Genomic DNA, 20307 nt, shown 5'->3' with positions numbered 1-20307 from the left:
CTATTGATGACTTTGTATTTATAAAATGCTTGTCAAGTTTAACCTGAAAATGTACTTTAAAAAAAGTTAAAAGTTTAGTTTTCCCAGCTGTTAAATGAAGTTCCATAAACAGTCTGGCACATACATGGATGTCGTGGTACAGGTAGTACAGGTAACTATTGGTGCTGAATGAGGACTTTCCATACTCAAAACTCTATCAAAAGGACCAAGTGGGGGAGGAGGAGGCATTGCATGCTCATGCTGGCAAGAACATGGTGTCCAAAATACATTATGAAACGCAGAGCAGCTGATTGTCAGAGACACTAGTAAAAAAATTCCTGCAACTTGCATCCTCACAAACAAAAATTTAGCTCTTCTGTAACATTGAGGAAAACATCTCAAAAGAACTTAAATGAAGGATGCTCTACATATTAGTGACATCCACTCTTGTGCAGGAGCCAAAATAAGATATATGTGCTTAGTACTAAAGCAATACTCAAAATGGGAGGGATAGTGCCTTGTTTATAAAAATGGATTTCACCTTTTAGTTGCATACACATCATGGTATTTAGTCAGGTTTTGCAGAGATCCCGGTAGGCAAAGCTTCAGCCAACCTACAGGGCAGCAAGGCAAGAACTTTTCCTGTTCTAAAGGAGGCAAGACAGGACCTTCTTCAATCAGGAAGGAGAAGTGCAAGCATTTCTGTATGAATGCCAGAAAGATGAAATGGGAAAAGCTGTGCCCTGGCTGAGGGAAGAGCCTAACAGCCCTCTCAGAGGCAAAGCCACAAGCTGTCTTGAAATGATTCGTCTCAAAAAAAAAAAAAAAAGAAGGTAAAAAGTAGCAAGCAATTTGTTAAAGCAAATCTGTATCAATAGTATGCAAAATGAAGTGTGTTGTGTTATGTTTCGTGTTAACGTTCCTCTACCATAGACCCTTTTTCTCATCTGTCAGATAAGTGGTGAACTTTGGAAACAAACACATTGAAAAGGAGCACCATGAACTTGATAACAGCAAGTATAACAGATAGATCCAGTGTGCCAGGGAATAGGTATCTATACAGCATGACATGAACTGATGGAAAAGTACCAAAAGACCAAGTCGATGTGGTGGTGTACTGTCAACAAAATGCTAAAGGGCAATGACAGTGTCTTGTGCAGAGTTGGTATGTGCAGCCAAAGTACAGTTTAACTCCAGCTGACTCAATTAAAAGGATCATAGTTAAAGGCAGAGCAGGAGGAGTTGACAAGAAATTAGGATGTGCAAAATACGACACAGCACAGAGAAATCTGAGACAATCTAAACGAGATGAGGCAACAGAACTAACACAGGCATATTTGCACAGCACATCACTCAGGCCACTTCTGTAACAGACCACAGCTAACGAGATAGTAGTTTGACACAGAAGAACCATATATATAACTATACATGTACTCCATATTGCACAAGCTTTCATATGCCATATAGGATATCTGAAAGTGAAACACAACAATTCTGCAAGATTAAATTATTTACATAATCAAGAACTGTCTTAGGATGACAGTGCCACTACTAACTACCTAACTAACTGATTAAGATAACATTTGAATCACACTATAATCTTCACATTTTCATGTGCTTATAATGTAAAAATTACTTTTATTTTATCGCTTTGAACTCAAACATTCTTGCTTGGTTTCATCCACATGATGAGTATCCTTGGACTACCTCAGGCAAATCACATCAGACATTTGGATTACTCATTAGAGCTAAGGAGAAGAAATATATCTCTGTAGCTGATGCAATTTTGTTTAGTAGCCAAGGATATTTTTAGAATACAGAAGGAAAAACGCCAGACAGGAAAAGACTTGTAAAGGAACCCCAGATAAACACACCAGAAATAGAGCAGATGTATGCAAAACCAAACAGCTTAGGAGGGCCATATAAATCTTTAAACTCTTACCTTCCATACTGTCCTAGCATTAATGAGAAGGTAGAAAGATATAGGTATATAAATTTTAAATTACAAAGAACAAACAACACTTGATACTAGTTCATCTTTGGTTGCCTCCATTTTAGCATCTGATAAGCCGGGTGTTGAAAGAAAGAAATTTAAGAGACCTGCTTGAATGAGCAGTAGAAGGAGAGAGAGAATACAGAATTGGACCATCACTGTGACCACTGAGAAAGTGGGTTGGTCTACTAGAATGGCACACAGAATAATAGAGAAACTATGTATGCTACTGAAGAAACACACCTCTCACAAAAATACCACAATTACAGCTGAAGCAAGCTGGAGAGAAAAAACAGTGACAATAGATGAGGAGAAAGAAGTATGGATTAAGAATTACTCCAGGCTCTACAAACGTGAAACAAAAGATGGAAAAAATGCTGGTGGACATTTTAGATATGTGCTGTGCTACGAAGACTTGAGAGTTGTGATCAAAGCTTACGGAATCAAGAGAGATCGTAAGAGACATTCCTCCAAATGCAAATAAGACAATAAGACACAGCAGGCAGATAATGATTAACAATTTATATCAATAACCCAGTGCTTAATTAGAGCTTTACTGCAGCTTTACAGTGCAGAGATAGTGAGGAATATTCTGTGGTGTTGTCAAGGTAACCTGCAAGTATTGAGGTATGCAATTCTGTTGGTGTTTATATCAAACAATGGAGAACTAAGGAAATGAGAGCCAACATGTGCAGAATCTGCATTTCCCTACACTGAAAAAGCTGAGACTTTAAGTGGAGAGCAAGTAACACTGGGGTAAATGCTAGGAGGAACTGTGTGCACACTAATTCCAGGGAGATGGAGTTTTCTCTCATGTTTAAGACCAATAGAGTAGAAACATGGCACAGTCTGGAGAAATAAGCTACTTTCAGATAAACTGCTGCTATGCTGTGAAAGGCTTGACTGCTTCATTAATTCCCCAAGTGCTACAGATAGATCTTATGGTTATATCTTTAGCACCAGCACCCATATTAACCACTACATACTTTTGCTAATTATGTATTATTTAACATGATGTTTCTGAATTCTGATTTGAATCCTGATTCATTATCAGCTAGAGTGCCCCAAGAATTTCTCTTTTGATTCATGCTACCTTCTTGGCCAGTTCATTAAAAGAGAAACGCAAAGAGGTGGTTAACACAAACAAATCTTACTTTGTAAAAAAAGGGAGAGACAAGTAAAAGAAGGGATAAGAACACACATTCTGCCAGTTACTGAGGCTCCAATGAGATCTGACAACTTGTTGAGCTCTGATCAGTTCCTAGCACTGATCCAACAAGCTTATTCTGGCACCAAATAATGCTGGACTGCTTAAAGCCTCATCAAACCTCTCTTCTGGTCTCCCTCCCTTCTGCCCATCCTCCTCTTGTACAGGCCTGTCACAGACAGTGGCAAAGCTGCTGAAATCCCTGGGCTTCTCTCACCCTGCCCCCCAAAAAGGGCAGTTTGTGCATCAAACTCCCCCAGAACTGTGACTGGTTAAAGACAAATTCTGCAAGGACTATGTAAGGGGAGGAAAAAAAAATCCTCACTGATTCACAGTAAAATATAAAAAAGGCAGTATAATGATGCTAGGCAATCTAAACATCCCAAAAAGACAGGACTCTTAAGGCTTTGTTTTAAAGCCTACATACCAGTAAGTAATGCTAACTACAAAGTCCTTGAAGGGCTGATGAAATTTGGAGTATACAATGAGCTAATTCACTTTTTAATAAACCATACTTTTGTGTGTAGCTTTTGATCTCAACAAAGACACGTGATTTCCCACACATTTCTGGAATACTATGCTGGAACATTACAAATAGAGATGAAAAAATAATCCTTTCAGTGAGCTCCTATTTACTGTGGAGTATTTTGTTACTCAGTAGTCACTGTATTCTCCACCACTCACATGTGCAGATGAGGTTTCCCACATTTGACTCAAAAAGGGCTGATGCAGAATTAGACTCAGCCACAGGCATGCAGACATGAGCTCTTACCAGGCTCAATGCTAACTGTCCACTCGTGGGAAGCCACCTGCCATGCTCTCAGACCAGAGTCATAATGTATTCACTGAAACACAGTGATGTCATCCTAACCTGCTGCTCTCATGGACATCCACCAATCCAAGAGCTTTCTGCTACACCACAGTTTTCACCTACCCCCAAAACGAAGGAGTGAGGTGGGCTGAAGCCAGGTTGACACCAACCTACCAACTCCCAGATCCTGTCAGTCCAGAACATCTGCCAGACTGGCAGGAACAATTTTCCCTGAAGTTATGCTGAAATATATACATCATGAAATGTAGGCAGGGCACTGCATTTTTAGTCTATAATTCACAGGATTGTGTCTAGAAAAAAATAAACAGAACATAATCCTGATCAAGCAGCAATTTGCACAGGGTTAATAAGCAAAATGGTTGCACCAGCAGGACCTTACAAAACAAGCCTCTTTAATTTGTGGACTTCAGAACAGTTCACAAACCACTACAGAAATTCTAAGTGTATACTAGAGCCAGGGACAGACAGAAACCCCCAAATGAATGTGTAATTTATTTAGACCATAAATAAATGAACTGTTAAAACACTCAGAAGTGTGATTAAAGGCAGAAAAAATGTCTGGATCACATAAGGCAATCTACACAAATGGCCTAAAACTCCAGCAGATCTGCTGCAAATCTTGCCCAGAAAACTACAAACACTGATGTAAAACTGAATATGCTCCAAGTAATTTTTAGTGTCTCAGATATTCATTGAAGACTCTGCATGCCCAAAGAACATAAAAAAAAGCAACTTGGGATCCTCAAGGACATCCTAACAAACTGCTGTTGTTATCAATCCCTTCAGCCACATTCACCCACAAACCCCTACAAGATTCAGCCTCAGTTCCTTTCCAAATACAAGACACTGATGAGTGACAGGCCACACTTCTGAGCCACCAGAACTCACACCAACACAGCTGAACTGTCCCCCAAAGTAGACTTCAGAATCTTCAGCCACAGCCAACGCGTAGCACTTCTGCAGAAGAGCCTTCTCTGTCACTCACTGTTGCCCCATTTACCCAGACACTGCTTTGCTCCCCAGGGAAGGGAATACCCCTGTACTGCCTAAAACCCACCCAGAAGCACAGAGCTCACAAAGAGCGACAGAGCTGAGCTATGGCAAAGTCCCTTGGATGCCCCAAAGACGCCACAGCAGCACATCCTCCTGGAGGATGCTATTAGGATGGACTGCGTGAGTGATACTTATGCCAATCCCTACATGGCTTAGGTAACAGAGGGCTGCAAAGACGTTGGGTGAATTCTGGCCAAAACTTAGGAAATGTTTCAAAGAAGGGGTCTACTGGACAAAGTTAGAGGAAGCAGCTAACAAAGGAACATGCTTATGGAAATGAAAACACAGCAGATGGATTCAATCCACTCAACCATCACCTTGCTAAATCTGCCTGAATGCAAGGTGAGTTTGTTTGCATTCACAGAATAAAGGGGACATTGAGTAAAGAGGAAGGGCTGTAGGCAAGCCAGCCACAGGTGTTGATATGAGTAGGGGTTGGGATCACACAGAGGGCGGAAGTGGCCGAAATTCAAAATTTTCTGCAAAAAAAAAATTCAGAATAGCTTTTGTTCTGTGTAAGAATAAAACTGGTTTAAAGAATGTCCTGCACAATGGGTATTCTGAAATATTGTTTTGAAAAACATTTAATAAAGCATTTTGCTCCAAATTCCTGATTAAAACCCTTGAGTGGATCAGAAAAATGACAATGGCTAGTGATAAATTATAGAGACATTTGAAAAAATTACAGAGCAGTGTTCTTTGCTACCTTTACCTCCAGCAAGGAAAATCTACTAATCAGTTAATATTTTCCATTGAACTTAGTAGCTTGTACTTTTTAAACAAGACTACAAACTGTACCATGAATACTTCTTTTGCCTACGGGAAGAAACGAACTACAAAAGTAAAAGATTCTGTGTTTGATTTTGCTTTTGCAAAACAATGTAGTTAGAAGTCTCTAAGGAGATATTCCAGAATCAATTCCATTAAAATATGCACTGAGAGTCAAACAGCATGTCAGAATACAAAAGAAGCACAAAAAAGACACACTCCTTAGTGAAATGAGCCCATATTATTAAAAAGGCAATCTGCAGCTACTATTGGATTGGATTCTGGTCTTGTAGTGTGAAAGTTCTGAATATTATTTCAACACTTAGGAACCAAAACACTCATTTATTTTGATCTTTGGTTTTAAAGTGAAATCAGAATGGAGATATGTGAGGTCTATTTCAAATTTCTTTCAGACTCTGGTCTGCTCCCATGATTCCAATCATCCAGGACATTACCCATCAGCGGAACACAGACTCCAACACAAATGTATGTGAGTTCTTTCCAGTGACCAACAATGCTGCATCACCAACAAGAAGGGATCTCTTTTTTTAAGCACACTCCATAGAGCTGAGGTTGTGCTTACAGCCTTTTAACTTGGCTGTACAGATCACAGATTAAAAGTAAGAGAAGCAGGGTCAAAATTCACGTAACCAGATAAAAGGTATCACCTTTGTGACACGTACCTTTGTGGTATATAAAACATGTGCTGTGGAGGAGGTTTGTAGAGAACTCCTTCATACACAGGCCACAAACCACTTAAAATTCTGAAGAGCGAACTCTTTCCACAGCCATTGGGTCCAGTGATTAAAAGATTCATGCCCTCCTCAACCTGTAAAGGAGATGAAAACACGAAGATGTTACTATGCAGTATACGTGGCACAAGACAGTCTAAGACCCCTAAGAGGGAGTTAAATGAGCATTTATATCAAATTATCAACCCATTTCATTGATTACCTGCACATATTCATGCAACTATACTGGAAACAGTGGCATTAGATATAATATGTGGGCTGAGATAATGAGATATAATTTCTGTTATGTCTGAGTATCTCTATAAACTACACTGATTATATTACAGTGTCAATACACCACAATTAGAATCAACTATTCTAATGTACACTAGGTCCACGGGTGTTAACAGAGCACCGAGCAGCAGATGCCTACCTGTGATATTAACTGCAGCTATGGCAGGCCTGTCAAATTATTCAGAAAATTGACTTCACATTGCCTTTTCCCACTTAATTACCTGTGTTAGTTTGGCTATGATACACTTTTCTTTTACTCAGTTGAGTATTACCCTGAATATATACGAATGTATATTTAGGCATAATCACAATGTTATTGTCTATGCTTTACAGAAATATGTTGACTGTTATATTTTCTTTGTTTCTGTCTCTTGAACCAACTGAATGAATATAAATGTCTGCTTGACCATAAAGCCATTATTTTACAAATCTGACATTCCTACATTGAAGTTATTGCAAGTTTTGCTATAGCTAGGACCCTTTTTGCCTCGTTTATAATTCCTACACCACAGAGCTGGTAAAAGGAACATTGCTTTACCTAAATTAAAAGACCTGCTGGAATTCTTCATGTTAGTGTTCTGATAACTTCAATTCTTTCTAAAAATAGTAACACCTGCACTGGAGCATCAGATCAGGATACATATGGGAGTAATTCAGTAAAGGTCATTCATTAAAATTGTGAGCAGGTAGCAAGAGGTATCTGAAGTAGGTTTTTAAAAACAATAAATTTTCTACTGAGTAAATACTCCCCAGCTGGGCTTGCGAACTACACTGTCAGCTATTAGCCAGCACTGCTCATTGTGGTGATCAAGTGAAAGTACAGACTCGATTTTTTCACTGTTGCTGTGAACTCTGACTTTTAAAGGAGCCTATGTGAGTAAAGCATCCCAATTTCATTGAAGTTAACTAAAGATGGATGCCTACTGCCATATTCACCTTTGAAAATCTCAGTTTGGTTTTTCACCTGGTAACAGCACCAGAAATCCTCCCTTCTCTTTCTTTGAGCAGGATAAACTACATATGTCTGCCTCTATCGAGCTACTATGCCTACCTTTCTGGACTTCCCCTTTTATCCATATGCTCCTCCAAGTACTTAACATAAGGTATATGAATTCTGTGCTGTTTATGTTAATGTGATGGCAACAATCAGAAGATTCTTGCATATCATCTTACTTTGAAGTTTAGTCTGGAAACCACCACATCGCCATTCGGAGTAATAATAGGAACATTTTCACATATAATTCCTTGATCAACATCAATTACTTTCCCTAGAAAGAAAAAAAAAAAAAATAAGAGTTTGCAAAGCCTTCCACTAAGCAATGATTTGTGACAGTCTCTGTGAACGGCTGAGAAGTATGGACTGGTGTTTGAAACAGCTCTTTTAGGTGCTCCAGGTTCCCCTAGTGGAAAATCTGAATAGTAAATCTTAGCTAGCCAGAAAGACACTGTCAGTAGCAGCCAAGAATGTGCAATGAATCCTAAATGTGATCATAACATAACGCACAGGATGCATCACAAATACATGATGCACTACAAAGACGTGTTAATTTAAATTCTACTTCTATTTACTGTATTCTGTTTTACATACCTGTTTAATACCAACCAATAAAAAAGTTCAAGGACAGCCTTAGCCACAGGCAGACCAGTGAACCTTCTTTTGAGGATTTAATTAGAAATCACTACCAGCCCTGAAAGCTGGAGCACATTTCAGTCTCCTCTAGCAACAAAAGCAAAAGAAAAAAAGGTTTAATGGCTTGCTTCCACCTCTTTTTGATGTCACAGACACTGTAAACGTGTCTTGTAAGTATTCGCAGAAGCTCATGTAACGTTTCAGTCACTGAAATACACTTAGTATTTCAATTTCTGGTAAATTTAAATATGCAATCTCTATGAGACAGTTGGATACTCTGTAATACAAGGACTTTGAAATGAATTCTCCTGGAAACAGTAAAAAAAACCTCTAACTTTAACTTCTAACTCTAACTTCTCAGTCACCTGTCAACAGACTTCTCTAACAGAACCCGACCTGTTGGGTTCCTAGGCAAATATCAGAAATTACCTTTACAGAAGAGATGCAAAGGAAAGAGATTCCTGTTTGTATTAGAAAGCTATTTATTTAAAACTTAGACTATTCTGAACAAAGAAAATGTAACTAATGCAAAGCTAAGTTCATTATAAAAGGCTCTGGTAGCATTTCCTTCAGTTAAGGTTAGTTTTACATTTTCCATATAGAGGCTCTTTTTTCAACTGCTTACAACTTTGCCAAACTATAACAACCTGGGTAAAAATTTCTGTGCCATGCAGCAGCCCCAGAATTCTTTTTTTCCCATAATAAATTTTACTTAAAACATTTCTGTCATGTCCAGCATGAGATTATTGGGGAAAAAAAGTGTTTTGCTGATAAAAGAAATTACTTGGATACAGTGGAGACACTGTAGTTAAAATAAATCTAGGATAAAATACAGTAAGCTAGTAAGAATTAAGTACACTTAATTCTCATTTCCTAATCCTAACTTCAGAGCATTTGATTGCAACTTTAGTATGCTTTTAAAGTATATTTATGTGTAATCAGAAGTACAATTTGACAGTATCTGTACAAGATGTACAAAATCCGACTTCGTTTTTTAAATTATGAATTATTAGATACCTTATAAAGCAGAATTATTATCTGTAAAAATATTATTATCATGTTCATATTTTCACATTCTTACTGATAACAGTAAATACAAGGCACAACAACAGACATTACTTAGTTACATAGACTTATACTGGATGATTCAAAAGGAATTTTTGTAGTATTATATGTTCAAAGAGTCATTGGGGAAACTGAATATTAAGATTTTTCTTTTCTAACAAAGCAGGCACGTGTACTTTTATCCACACACAAGCCCACTCTTCAGGGCTTTCTGAAGTATCAAGACCAAAACAAAGGAGGAAAAACACTATTACAACAGGACTTGTCATAAAAAGTGTGGAGCCTGTGGCCTAGATTCATCTGGCCTAAATTCTTTTTAAATCCTTGTGCACAATGCTTGGTCTTGGCTAGCTGCCTCTGAGAGCTACAACCACTCAAGAACAAATGCTAGTCACCATGGCTTAGGAGGAATTCAGAGTGGATGAAATGTAGTGGAATGAAATCTTGGGAAAAGGTTGCAGAGAAAAAACGAGGGGGAACACAAACAGCATGCTTGCATATCTGAATTGCATTTGGGATTCGTTTTAAACACAGCTACCTAAAAAGAGTCCCCAAAGCACTTTGTTGCTCCAGGAACTACAAACCTTTTCTCATGTACATGACAAAATGCAACAGTTATAAAATGCCATTTCTTTTCATGTCAGTCAAATATTACCAAGATCTATAAGATTTAGACATCAGCTATTTCTACACCTATCCACCATGCTGCATCAGACTCTTTGTTGTGAAGGACCTTGTCAGAGGACTTTTGAGAAATCTGAGCTGAAGGGCAGCACTGTTGAAATTACTGCAAGAAGTTATTTCATAAAGAGCCCTTTGGGGCCCTTAACTCTAGTGAGGCTTAAGTTTTCAAAATCCAAAGAGAGGGAATGAGGCTTTTCAACATTACAGGGGAGAGCAGCAGAAATGGTCTGTTGGGAAAATGAGGATAAAGCCATTGCAAAAAGTGCCTTTAAGTACGTCAGACAGAAGCTGGATGCAAGAGGCAGAGAGAGGAGCACAACAAGGAACAGAGGTACACAGTAAACACTCCAGGGAGGGTGGACAGAAAGATAGTGGCACCAGAAAGATAAAGGATAGGGACAGGAAGGAAAAGGTTTATATTGATCAGATCATTTGGGAGGTGAGGACAAGGGTGAAGTTGTTTATTCAGTTGAAGATTCCCACTAAATTATGAAAAAATGAGCATGGGCTGAACTTTAATCGTTGAAAACATAGTATTTTTGTCAAAAACTACTGAACTAATCTGTTCTTCCCTTCTGCTTCAAACAAAATAAGGATGTGACGTTTGAAGATGAAAATGTTAGTCCCAGCTTTCTGAAAAAAATTAAGTGTCTGAGGAAAACAGGCACTGTCTGTGTAAGAATAATAATATCACCACCATCAATAATAGTATAGTTGAAATGCCTTTTTCATTTGAAGTTTTTACAGAAAAAGAAAGAGCAATTTTGTGTATAAGAAAGGCATACATACCATAAGGACAGAGTTACAAGACAGCAGGAGGTTAAAATGAGAGGTAACATGGTCTCTGCAGCATTAAGGCTGAAAGGCAGAGCAATTGTAGAAAAAAGCCCTCTGTTCACTCCTATCCCACTGCACCATGCCTCCCTCCCATCCCCTGGGAATACATACAAATATGAATTCATTACCTTTGATTTCTAAGGGCCCATCAATGTGTAACTCTGCTTTATCTTCATTCTTGCTGTTGTTTGCAGACCCTTGAATAACGGCAGTTCTTTTGTAGATGCCTCTCTTCACCTCATCAAAGACTGAAAACATGTTGTAGACACGGGCAGTGTATCCTGCTAGCTCAGTGACCTGAGAAACAACAAATGCCTCATTTCACTGATACTTCACAAATTCTGCTAACCAAATGTTTGGCCAAAGATCAACAGGATCAACAAAGTGTCCTTCAACACCTCTCCATTTTCATTCCTCAAGATTCTGTGCTAATCCATATGCCACTCATAGCTGCTACCAACAGAAAGGACAGTTTGATTTCAGCCACTGTAAGCTATGACAGCTCCAATAAACGAAGAGGTTGCAGGGACTGATCTTTTCTGTGGATCAGTAGAGTCTTCAACCAACAGAGAATAGGTACTAACATATCTAAAAACAGATAGCCTGTCATACAAGAGAAAAACAAAATTTCGGTGTTTTCCAGCAAAAATACAGGTCCACAAAATTGAGAAAAATGATATCTATAATTATTTATGTTCATTTCCTTTTTTTCCTGAAACTTCCTGTGGGAAAAGTGTGCTTTTCTGTGTAAAAGAGGCAGCACTAGGGCATCCTAATTTAAAATATAATACAAAACAGAAATGACTCTTCTGGCAACTTCATGCTGCAGTACCAGAACTAAATCTGAGACCTTGGATTAGAACTGGGAGTTTCTAAGATGGTGAGGTCTCTTAAAAGGCTTTCCTAATTTTTTTTTTTTTTTGGTCCTTTTGTCACAGTTTCCACCTGGTGAAGACAGAAACAACAGATCCCTGGACCTGGTAACTTCCTATTAATCAGCAGCAACACTACCAAGAGCTCCCAAAGAACTGCCTCCACCTGCTGGCAGCGAAGAATTAAACCCAGGCCTCTTATTATAAATGTATTCTTAGATGGATTTAAAAGGATTAATTTTTATACTAAATGCAAAGAAAAAGACAAGAATAGCAAGAAAATTAGATAAAGATTATAAAATCTTTAGCTTGCTGTGGTTAAACACTCTCCATGTCTGAGATCACCTGTTACAGCATACATAATTCCAAGACACAATCTTTTGTAAGCTTCACTGTTTGTGCCAGACTCAGAAGTGAGTGCTAGTTGTGGCCACATGGCCATCACTCCATCAGAGGGTGAAGGAAAGAATCCTGCATGTGACAAACGAAACCTGTACCAGCTGCGCCCCAGAAGAAACATAACCTGTAGTAAGTTTCTAAACCATGACCCTACAGACTCACTTTGTCAAAAGTCTAAATACTACCACCTGCACTACTGACTGCAAAGAAAAGTCGAGCCCACCTCCTCTGCACGCTGAATTACATTGACTTGAAGGAGGCTGCCCTGGTGGATCAGGTGAGCAAGAACTAGAACTGCACTACCACTTGAGGTGGGTTGAAGTGCTGTCCTTTGGAAACTGTCCGAATCACGGAATGGGAATGACAATGTGGTTAAAGCACTGCAGTGTCTCTTGAAGAGAAGTGTAAACGTAAAATTAAGATGGAAATTCATAGAACAGGCTTGTTATAAAAGAAGTGAGTTTGTTCAGTTCTACTACATTGTGGATATTTTTGTTTCCAAAAAATAAACCCACAGAGTTTTTAAGTCCTCATGTACATTATATAAATGACTTAAATGTTGAAAATAAAATAGAAATTACTTTAGTGGATAATAAGTTACCTGGCAGTATCTTTAGAGCAGAGGCCAAGTAGGGGAACAGCTAAAGAAGCATAGGTCAAAAATCATAGGCCATTAGAAGGATTCCTTCTGAAAACAGCACAGACTCTGGCTTTGTCAAAGTCTGTATCTGAAGGCACCAAATAACCCCTCCTCCTCCAATTTACAAAGCTCTAGCTATTATGGCTGGATTCCAAGGAACAGAATCCACAGTCTTTGATTAGCTGCCTAGTTAACGCGTGCCTCCTCACACTGCACTGGGAAAAGGGGTTCCCACCAAAGGGCCAAGCAAACACCAATTAATGAATGCAGAACCAACATTCAGAAGGAAATGAGGAGTATAACAGCACCATCTCACTTTTGTTTGGTTTAACAGCTAGCTACCTTGAGAAATCGCCAAGAGACCACAGATGAAAGTCCAACTTTAGTGAAATCTGGGTAAGGACCTGAAACAATACCTCTAATCTTTCAGATGAACATCCTGTACTTCTAGAATATTTGCTGTCCCAAGGTGGATTTTTTCCTGCTAAAATGTCTCTACTTTGCAAAATTACTTACAACTTAAAAGGTTCATAAGACACTGAAAAACAGCCTCACTATTTATGTAGACAGGAAATAACTACTCAATTCTCCCTGTGTTTCATACAAAACATGACTGGAATAGGTTGCCTAGAGGTGGAGATGCCCCATCCCTGGAAGTACTTATTCAAGGTCAGGTTGGACAGGGCTCTGAGCAAACTGACATCGTTGAAGATGTCCCTGCTCATGGTGGTGGAGTTGGACCAGAAGACCTCTAAAGACTCTTCCAATCAAACTATTCTATGATTTTATGACACTTCTAAGAGAAGTACACTGGAGGCAGATAGCCTGAACTCAGGTCTCTGCTCCAAACAGAAGAGGAATTTGAACCTTTACCACTCACATTACAGGAACTTCTATCAGTCTCTAATGGCACCTGAACACAAGTATTAAAAATTACATCTACCTGTTGCACCATACAGGCAGCTGTGCACTTTGGACTCTTCGTTGACTTAACTCTAAAGATCAAACTACCAGTTCAAAGATCTCCATGGATTTAATCGCGACAGAATTTGCCTTTAAATTTTTTTTTTATATTTTTAGTAAAAAACTTTACAACTTTTTTAATATTTTAAGTTAAATGTAAATTCTGTTTTACTTTTTTCTCTACTGTTTCATGTATGAGAGATGTACAGTACCTCTTTGTATGAAGACATAATCCTCTCAATAGCATCTGCTCCAGAGATCAGCAAGTTTCGTGATGTAGTAAAAGCTTCTGTTCTTTCACTAACCATTGCCTGTTTCTGGCCATCTTCCAACTCTAAAAGTAAAAAAAAAAAAAGGTTTTCTGTTAAAATATTCTGCTGAAAATTATCTCTACAAATTAAATTATGATTAGAATGTGAGCTATTGTAGAGCAGCTCTTAAATTAAGAAAACGTTAACTCTATGAAGACAACCTTTCAAAAAGGACTGAATGTAATGGTGAATGTAACTACCATAGATAACTTGGTAACAAAGAATAACTGGAACATATGGAATTCACCTTGCTATGCAAAACATCCTATTCTTTTGTACTATCCACTAGGCATGGTTTAACTACACTGATGCAGCATTTCTCCTTAAGGTAAATGCAGAATTTACTGATGGTTGATTCCAGCACCCAGGCCAGCTCATCTAGCAGGAGTTTAGAGACCTCTACAAACCACTGCAACAGTTAATTTAGGGGTATTTGAAAAATTACAATTATATAGAATTTATGAACATTTCACAGCGCCAAAAACAAAAGCTTCTATATTACATAACCCCCGATGTCACTTTTCTTGAACTTTTTGTCCAAAATATTTTCCATATGGTTGGCCTGCTTCATTTGAAAGAGTTGTGTTTTAACAGAGCAGGCAGACTGTCTCTGTTTCATACAGAAACTAACACTTCCATCTTCATCTTCATTTACGTAACCAATATATATATTATACTTGTTTTACAAGCAAAGGTAAGTGTTTACTGTGCCTAGAGAACTCAAAGTCTTACTTCCAAAAACAGTTACTCTGCAAAATGTGATGAGAGACTCAACATTTGGAACACTAATGGTATAACACAAGAAGAACAAAAAGTGCTATCAAGTGGGAATTTTGGCTTTACTAGCTGATTTCTTCCCTGAAATATGTAACAAAATTTAAAAATTTCAGTCAGAAATATCACTGTCAAAGAAGATTATTTTTTTTTATTATTGAAGAATTTTGTTTTACTTTTTTTTCCCCTGAAGAAGTGGACAAAATCTATTGCTTTACAACTGTAGTCTCAGGTCTGGCCATGGTACCAGTTTTGTGCATATCCCTGACTCTGTTGATACATCCCGAAGTAATAAGCCCACTATTTCTTCCTTCAGATGTGAACAAACTTGTATCTGATCTGCTGAGGCACAAAGCACTGTTTTTCCAGGCAGGTCAATGGTAATTTCAGGAATGCTTGATTCTTTGAATACCTGTAATACTTTAAACTGGTCTTGACAATGTTGTCAGTATTATGTCTGCAAGCCACCATCATGGTATGCCTCAGGACTCCATAATAAAACCCATGTTTTAACAGTTCAGGTTGCTGGTGGCAAATATTCTGCTTTACAATGAGCCACTGCTGCGTCTTTCTTTTCTCCCACATTTGAAATGCATTTATCAAAAGAACAGTCATGAGTAACAGGAATGTTATTTAGTTTAGCATGAATACAAGTCCTTTTTTATTCATGCTCTAATACCAAGGAGATATTTACAACGTGTGGTTAAACGCTCCTTTTCTCGATTGCACTCATTCCCATTCTAGCAGAAAGACTCTTATCACTTTTTCTGTTGTGCTGATAACCTTCACTGTGAGGTGAAATGCCTTTGTGCAACCTCTTCTGTTTGGAACAAGACATGCTGATATTTTTGAAGCTGTTCCCAGGATGCCAGCCAGGGTCCTGATATAGTGCCCTCCTGAGCCATGTGATGGGCAGCAGCTCAGACAGCTGAACATGCAGCCGTGTATCAACACAACTGCAAGAGAGCTAAACCTTGTGGGCACTGCACAAAGTCATCCCACAGGGCACATCAAGCCTGTCCAGCTGGACAGCCCTGATGTGGAATATAACTACCAAGAAATAAATATAACTACTGCACAGAATTCACTCCTTTCTGATTAAATGTATCCAACTTGGAACTGATCCTTCCACAGAAATCGTAGGATCTGTGTTTAAGGAATCCTGTGGAATTATAATATATTCTGTAGTTCTAATTGTGCACAGGGAAGCCTGTTGAACCAAATTATCCACTTGTCTTTCACTACTCCTCCTTAATTACCTTTCTTTCTGTTCACTCTTTTTTATTTTTATTTATTTATTTTATAGCATCTGCAATAACAACACTACTTGAGTCTTGTTTCACTTCCAGGAAAGTTGTGATAGGATGTCAAAAATTATACCATCCTAGTCTGGAATCCGGATTTCACCTTCTCTTCACCCATGGAGTCAGGGAAAACCAGGGGTTCCTAATAGGTCAACAGTAAGAGAAAAATGACCTATAATTACCTTTGATTACACTGGGGTTTATGGAAGGAGGAGATAAGCACTCTAGGAAAGTTCATAGTATCATTTTGTAAATGGAGATGCTGCAAATATCAGCCTACCATGGCAAGAGTAGCTAGTGTAAAAGGATGGCAATTAACATGGTAATCTTGTGTGACACAAGGATCCTTTAAGTCCTGACTTCATACTGTTTATCAGGCTTATGCTCAAAGGTGGATCATTTGTGCTGCTCTTTCCTCAGCTGACTTGCAATGCTTGAAAGTTACACACAAGACAGGGATGTTGTAATAAAGTCTGTGAAAAATAAATCATTATGAGTGGCATTCAGGGGAAGTACAATCTTCTGAGGGCATAACTTTTAAGAAACATTTAGAAATTAAGTATTACCGCCATCTGCAAATCCCGTTGCAGTGATGATGGGCACAGCGACCATAATCATACCACAGCTACTCCAGACATACTTCATCAGGAACTGCTCTATCATGATGTACCATAAACGTTTGGACAAAATGAGATTCATTTGATCTGTCAAAGCTTTGTAGCTTTTTTGCAGCTGTTTCAATTCTACCTACAGTTAAAAAAATAAAACACTTATACAATGCAACAAAGATGCACATATCATACAAGACACATTCACATATGCACCTGAAATAATCCAGCACCCAGAGCTGTGACTTCTGAATCACATCTGCTATGTGGTACTTCATTTTCACTGTGCTGCAGTCTCACAGCAAAAGTGCACAGCTTTACAGAAGTCAGTGCACCTGGTTCTTATTTACACCATCTTATTAAACCATCAACCGTCCCTCGATAGAACACTGGCAGGTTTTCAACTCTTTTAAGATCTCTGATATATACAAGAACAACATAGGAGGCAGTCACAACAGCTGATTCTAACAACCATAATAAGATTGATTCCACATCCTTCTAATAAAGCTGCAGCTGGAGAGTTTCACAGCAACTAAAACTCACATTGGACAGCGTTTGGGGATCAATTATCTCCAATGACTTAAAGTTGCAGAGCTGATCACTGAAATGCAAAGCTGCTTGTTTAAGCAAGAAGTCTGGGAGAAGAGAGAACTATCCCAAGAGGTTTAACAAGTCAAAGACAGTTGCAAGTCAATACGGTATGTATTCAGCTCAAGCCCGTATATGTGGGAATTGAAAAAATGTTTAATGTAGCCACACTTAAAACATTACTATAGGCAGCTTTTGAGAATAATTGTGTCTACAAAAATAAACCATTTACATTATATAATAATTGCTTGGACTCAGAGAGTAATACTTCAGGTTGGTTTCCAACTTTCATTTTCACCTTACATGAAACAACTTTTTTTTCCATTTGTGTTTGAAAGGTATTATGGCCAAAATCCCCTTCTAATAAAAATATGAAGAGTTCCTTAATCAGGTGGCTTTAAAACAAGCTACTAGTTTATGTAACTGTGATTGCAGAAGTACTGTACTTAAGCTATTTTAAGACTCTGATGACTACATCTTTGCTTAGCTATGTAAAAGAGTGTCAAAGGTTGTAGTGTGCTCTGAGCTATCACAGAGTTTTCCCCTAGACTTTCTGGTGTACCCTGGTTGCTATTTCTGCAGTATTAAATATGAGAGTTCATACACACGGGTGGGCAAAAAAAAAAAAGCCTGGGAAAGTAACTGTAATGGACGGGGTCGGGGAAAAACAATACTGGAGATTAGCTTTCTAGAAAAGCATAGGATCCAGCTGCAAAACCGGAACACTGTCAGAGCTCAAGGGAACTGTGATCTGCTCCTCCCAGATACCGTTTGTGTGATGGCATTTTCCTAAGAAATGGGAAGTGCTAAGCTGTAAACAGGTTTAAATGTCAGAGGGACCCAAAGTGCTCAGGGAGGGCAGCAGGGAATGCATGCGTCTACTCCGGTACAGCGGAAGAGACCACAACACCCTCCAACTTCTCTCCTACTTACCTTGTGCCCTCGGTAAAAAGCGATCTCTTCCACGTTGGCAATGATGCGCGAATGGATGAAGCGCAGGTAGCCCTTCCTGTGAGCCTCCTCGGCCACCAGCTTGCCAAACTTGGGCGAGCAGGCTTTGAGCACACGGGCCGTAGCGTAGACGACGAGCCCAGCCAGGACCGTGGGCCCAATGGGGTTGGCCCCCCGGGACCTCGCTGTGCGGATGAGGGTGTAGGAGGTGAGCACAACATCCAGGATGGGCTTGGTGAGGTTGGAGTAGAGGTGTGCCACGGACTGCGAGAACATCATGATGTCCTCGGTGAGGGACTGGTCGGGGTTGGCCAGCCGCCCGTCCATGCTGATCACTTTGTAGTAAGTCTGGTTGGCGAAGTAGGTCTCATAGGCGTGATCCACCAGGCGCGTGCGGAAGGCGAGGGCCAGCTTGCACTCCAAGTACCGTATCGTGCTGTTCACGAAAGTGGCTGGGATCGCAATCATCAGCCATTTGATTAACTTGAAGATAAAGCTCCTGGGCTGTTTTTCCACGATGCTCTTCACAATTTTCCCATCGAGGGCGGCCACATAGATAGAGAGGAAAGTCCTGGACACCAGAGCGAACGAGTGGAGGCAAAGCAAGCCCAGCTCGGCACTCACCAGCTTCGGGAAGAACAGCTTGCGGAGTTCTAGCAGCTGCCTAAAGAATTCCGCGTCCACGGCCGGGGAGGCTCTGCCCCGGCCGCCGGCGCGGTGCGGCGCCGCCTGGCCCCCCTCATCCTGGGAGCCGCCTCTGCCGCCCGCCCGCTTCAGGCGCCCGCGGATGATGGGGTAGAGGATCTTGAGCCCGTACGCCGCGGCCAGCAGGCACGCCGCCCTCTTCGCGGCGCCCGTCCTGCTCCACTGCACCCGCCGGGCCGCCGCATGCAGCATGTGGGCCATCCTGCCCGCCGGGCACCGCTGCGCGCCGCTCCTACCGCGGGCGGATCATGCCCAGCGCGAAGGCCGGTCCCGCCGGGTCTTCATCGGGGCGCTGGGCCCGGCCCGCCGCCGGCCGCCCTGCCGTGACAGATGCCGAGTGAGCGCTGCCTCCCGGGGGTGATGGTGCCTTCAAAGCGCGGCGCGTTGCACAACGCAGCCCTGCGCGGCGCAGCCCGCCCCGCCGACCACCATTGGCTGCGCCGCGCGGGGCGGCACCGGCAGCGGCCCGGCTGCCCCGCACGGCCGCCCCGGCCGCACCGCTATAGCTCGGGGCGCGGCCGCACCAGCGGGAGCGGCAGCAGCGCTCGGGTGTCCCGGCGCTCCGCCCCGCGTTCGCGGCGGCTCTCCCGGCGCTCGGCTCCAGCCGCACCGCTGGTCCCCCGGCGCCCGGCCCTGCAGCGCGCCGGTTCGCCCCGGGCTGCGTCCGCCTTTTCCTTCCGCCTGCCCTGCGGAGCAGGCGCCGCCTCCGCCCCCGGCCTCAGCCCCGGCCTCGCCAGCGGCACGGGGGGAGGAGGCGACGGCGGCACCGGGGAGAGCCCGTTCCCCGCGGCAGCCCTGGCGGGCAGCGCGTCACCCCCGGTGACCCCGAGCCTCCCCGGGGCGGGGGGGCTGTAGCGCCGCCGCGGGCGGGGCGCCCGGTGCGGGAGCGACGCGGGCGAGGGCGGGCGCAGCCGGGGCCGGTGGCCTCGGGCGGCCCCGAGTCGGAAATTGGCCGGGCGGCCGCGGGAGGGACCCGGGCGGTTCGGCGTCTCCGGGGCAGCGCCTGCACAGTTCGCGTAATTTGTTTCCTGTCCTCTCGCCGAAAGGAAACCGGTATTGTGTTCTGGCAGCCCAAAACAACCCCGGCCGAGTCGCACGGCCCCTGCAGCAAAACCCGGC

General features: G+C 41.4%; 1 protein-coding gene across 1 annotated transcript in view; it reads right to left on the bottom strand.

Annotated features, from left to right (window-relative positions):
* Nucleotides 1–19556, bottom strand: part of ABCD2 (ATP binding cassette subfamily D member 2) — a 44942-nt gene extending 25386 nt beyond the window's left edge. The window contains exons 1-6 of the mRNA XM_050325105.1: nucleotides 18466–19556; nucleotides 16903–17083; nucleotides 14160–14281; nucleotides 11202–11370; nucleotides 8031–8125; nucleotides 6516–6661 (exon numbers count right to left, since the gene is read on the bottom strand). Coding sequence (XP_050181062.1) covers nucleotides 6516–6661; nucleotides 8031–8125; nucleotides 11202–11370; nucleotides 14160–14281; nucleotides 16903–17083; nucleotides 18466–19389 — 1637 coding nt within the window. The 5' untranslated portion in view covers nucleotides 19390–19556. The remainder of the gene's footprint in view (nucleotides 1–6515; nucleotides 6662–8030; nucleotides 8126–11201; nucleotides 11371–14159; nucleotides 14282–16902; nucleotides 17084–18465) is intronic.
* Between the last annotated feature and the right edge of the window lie 751 nt (nucleotides 19557–20307).

Source organism: Myiozetetes cayanensis, unplaced genomic scaffold (genome assembly GCF_022539395.1).
Source record: "Myiozetetes cayanensis isolate MyiCay16 unplaced genomic scaffold, myiCay2020 scf3, whole genome shotgun sequence".
Taxonomy (NCBI): domain Eukaryota; kingdom Metazoa; phylum Chordata; class Aves; order Passeriformes; family Tyrannidae; genus Myiozetetes; species Myiozetetes cayanensis.
Note: the sequence above shows the minus strand (reverse complement) of the source record. Positions and strands in the feature narration are given on the sequence as shown.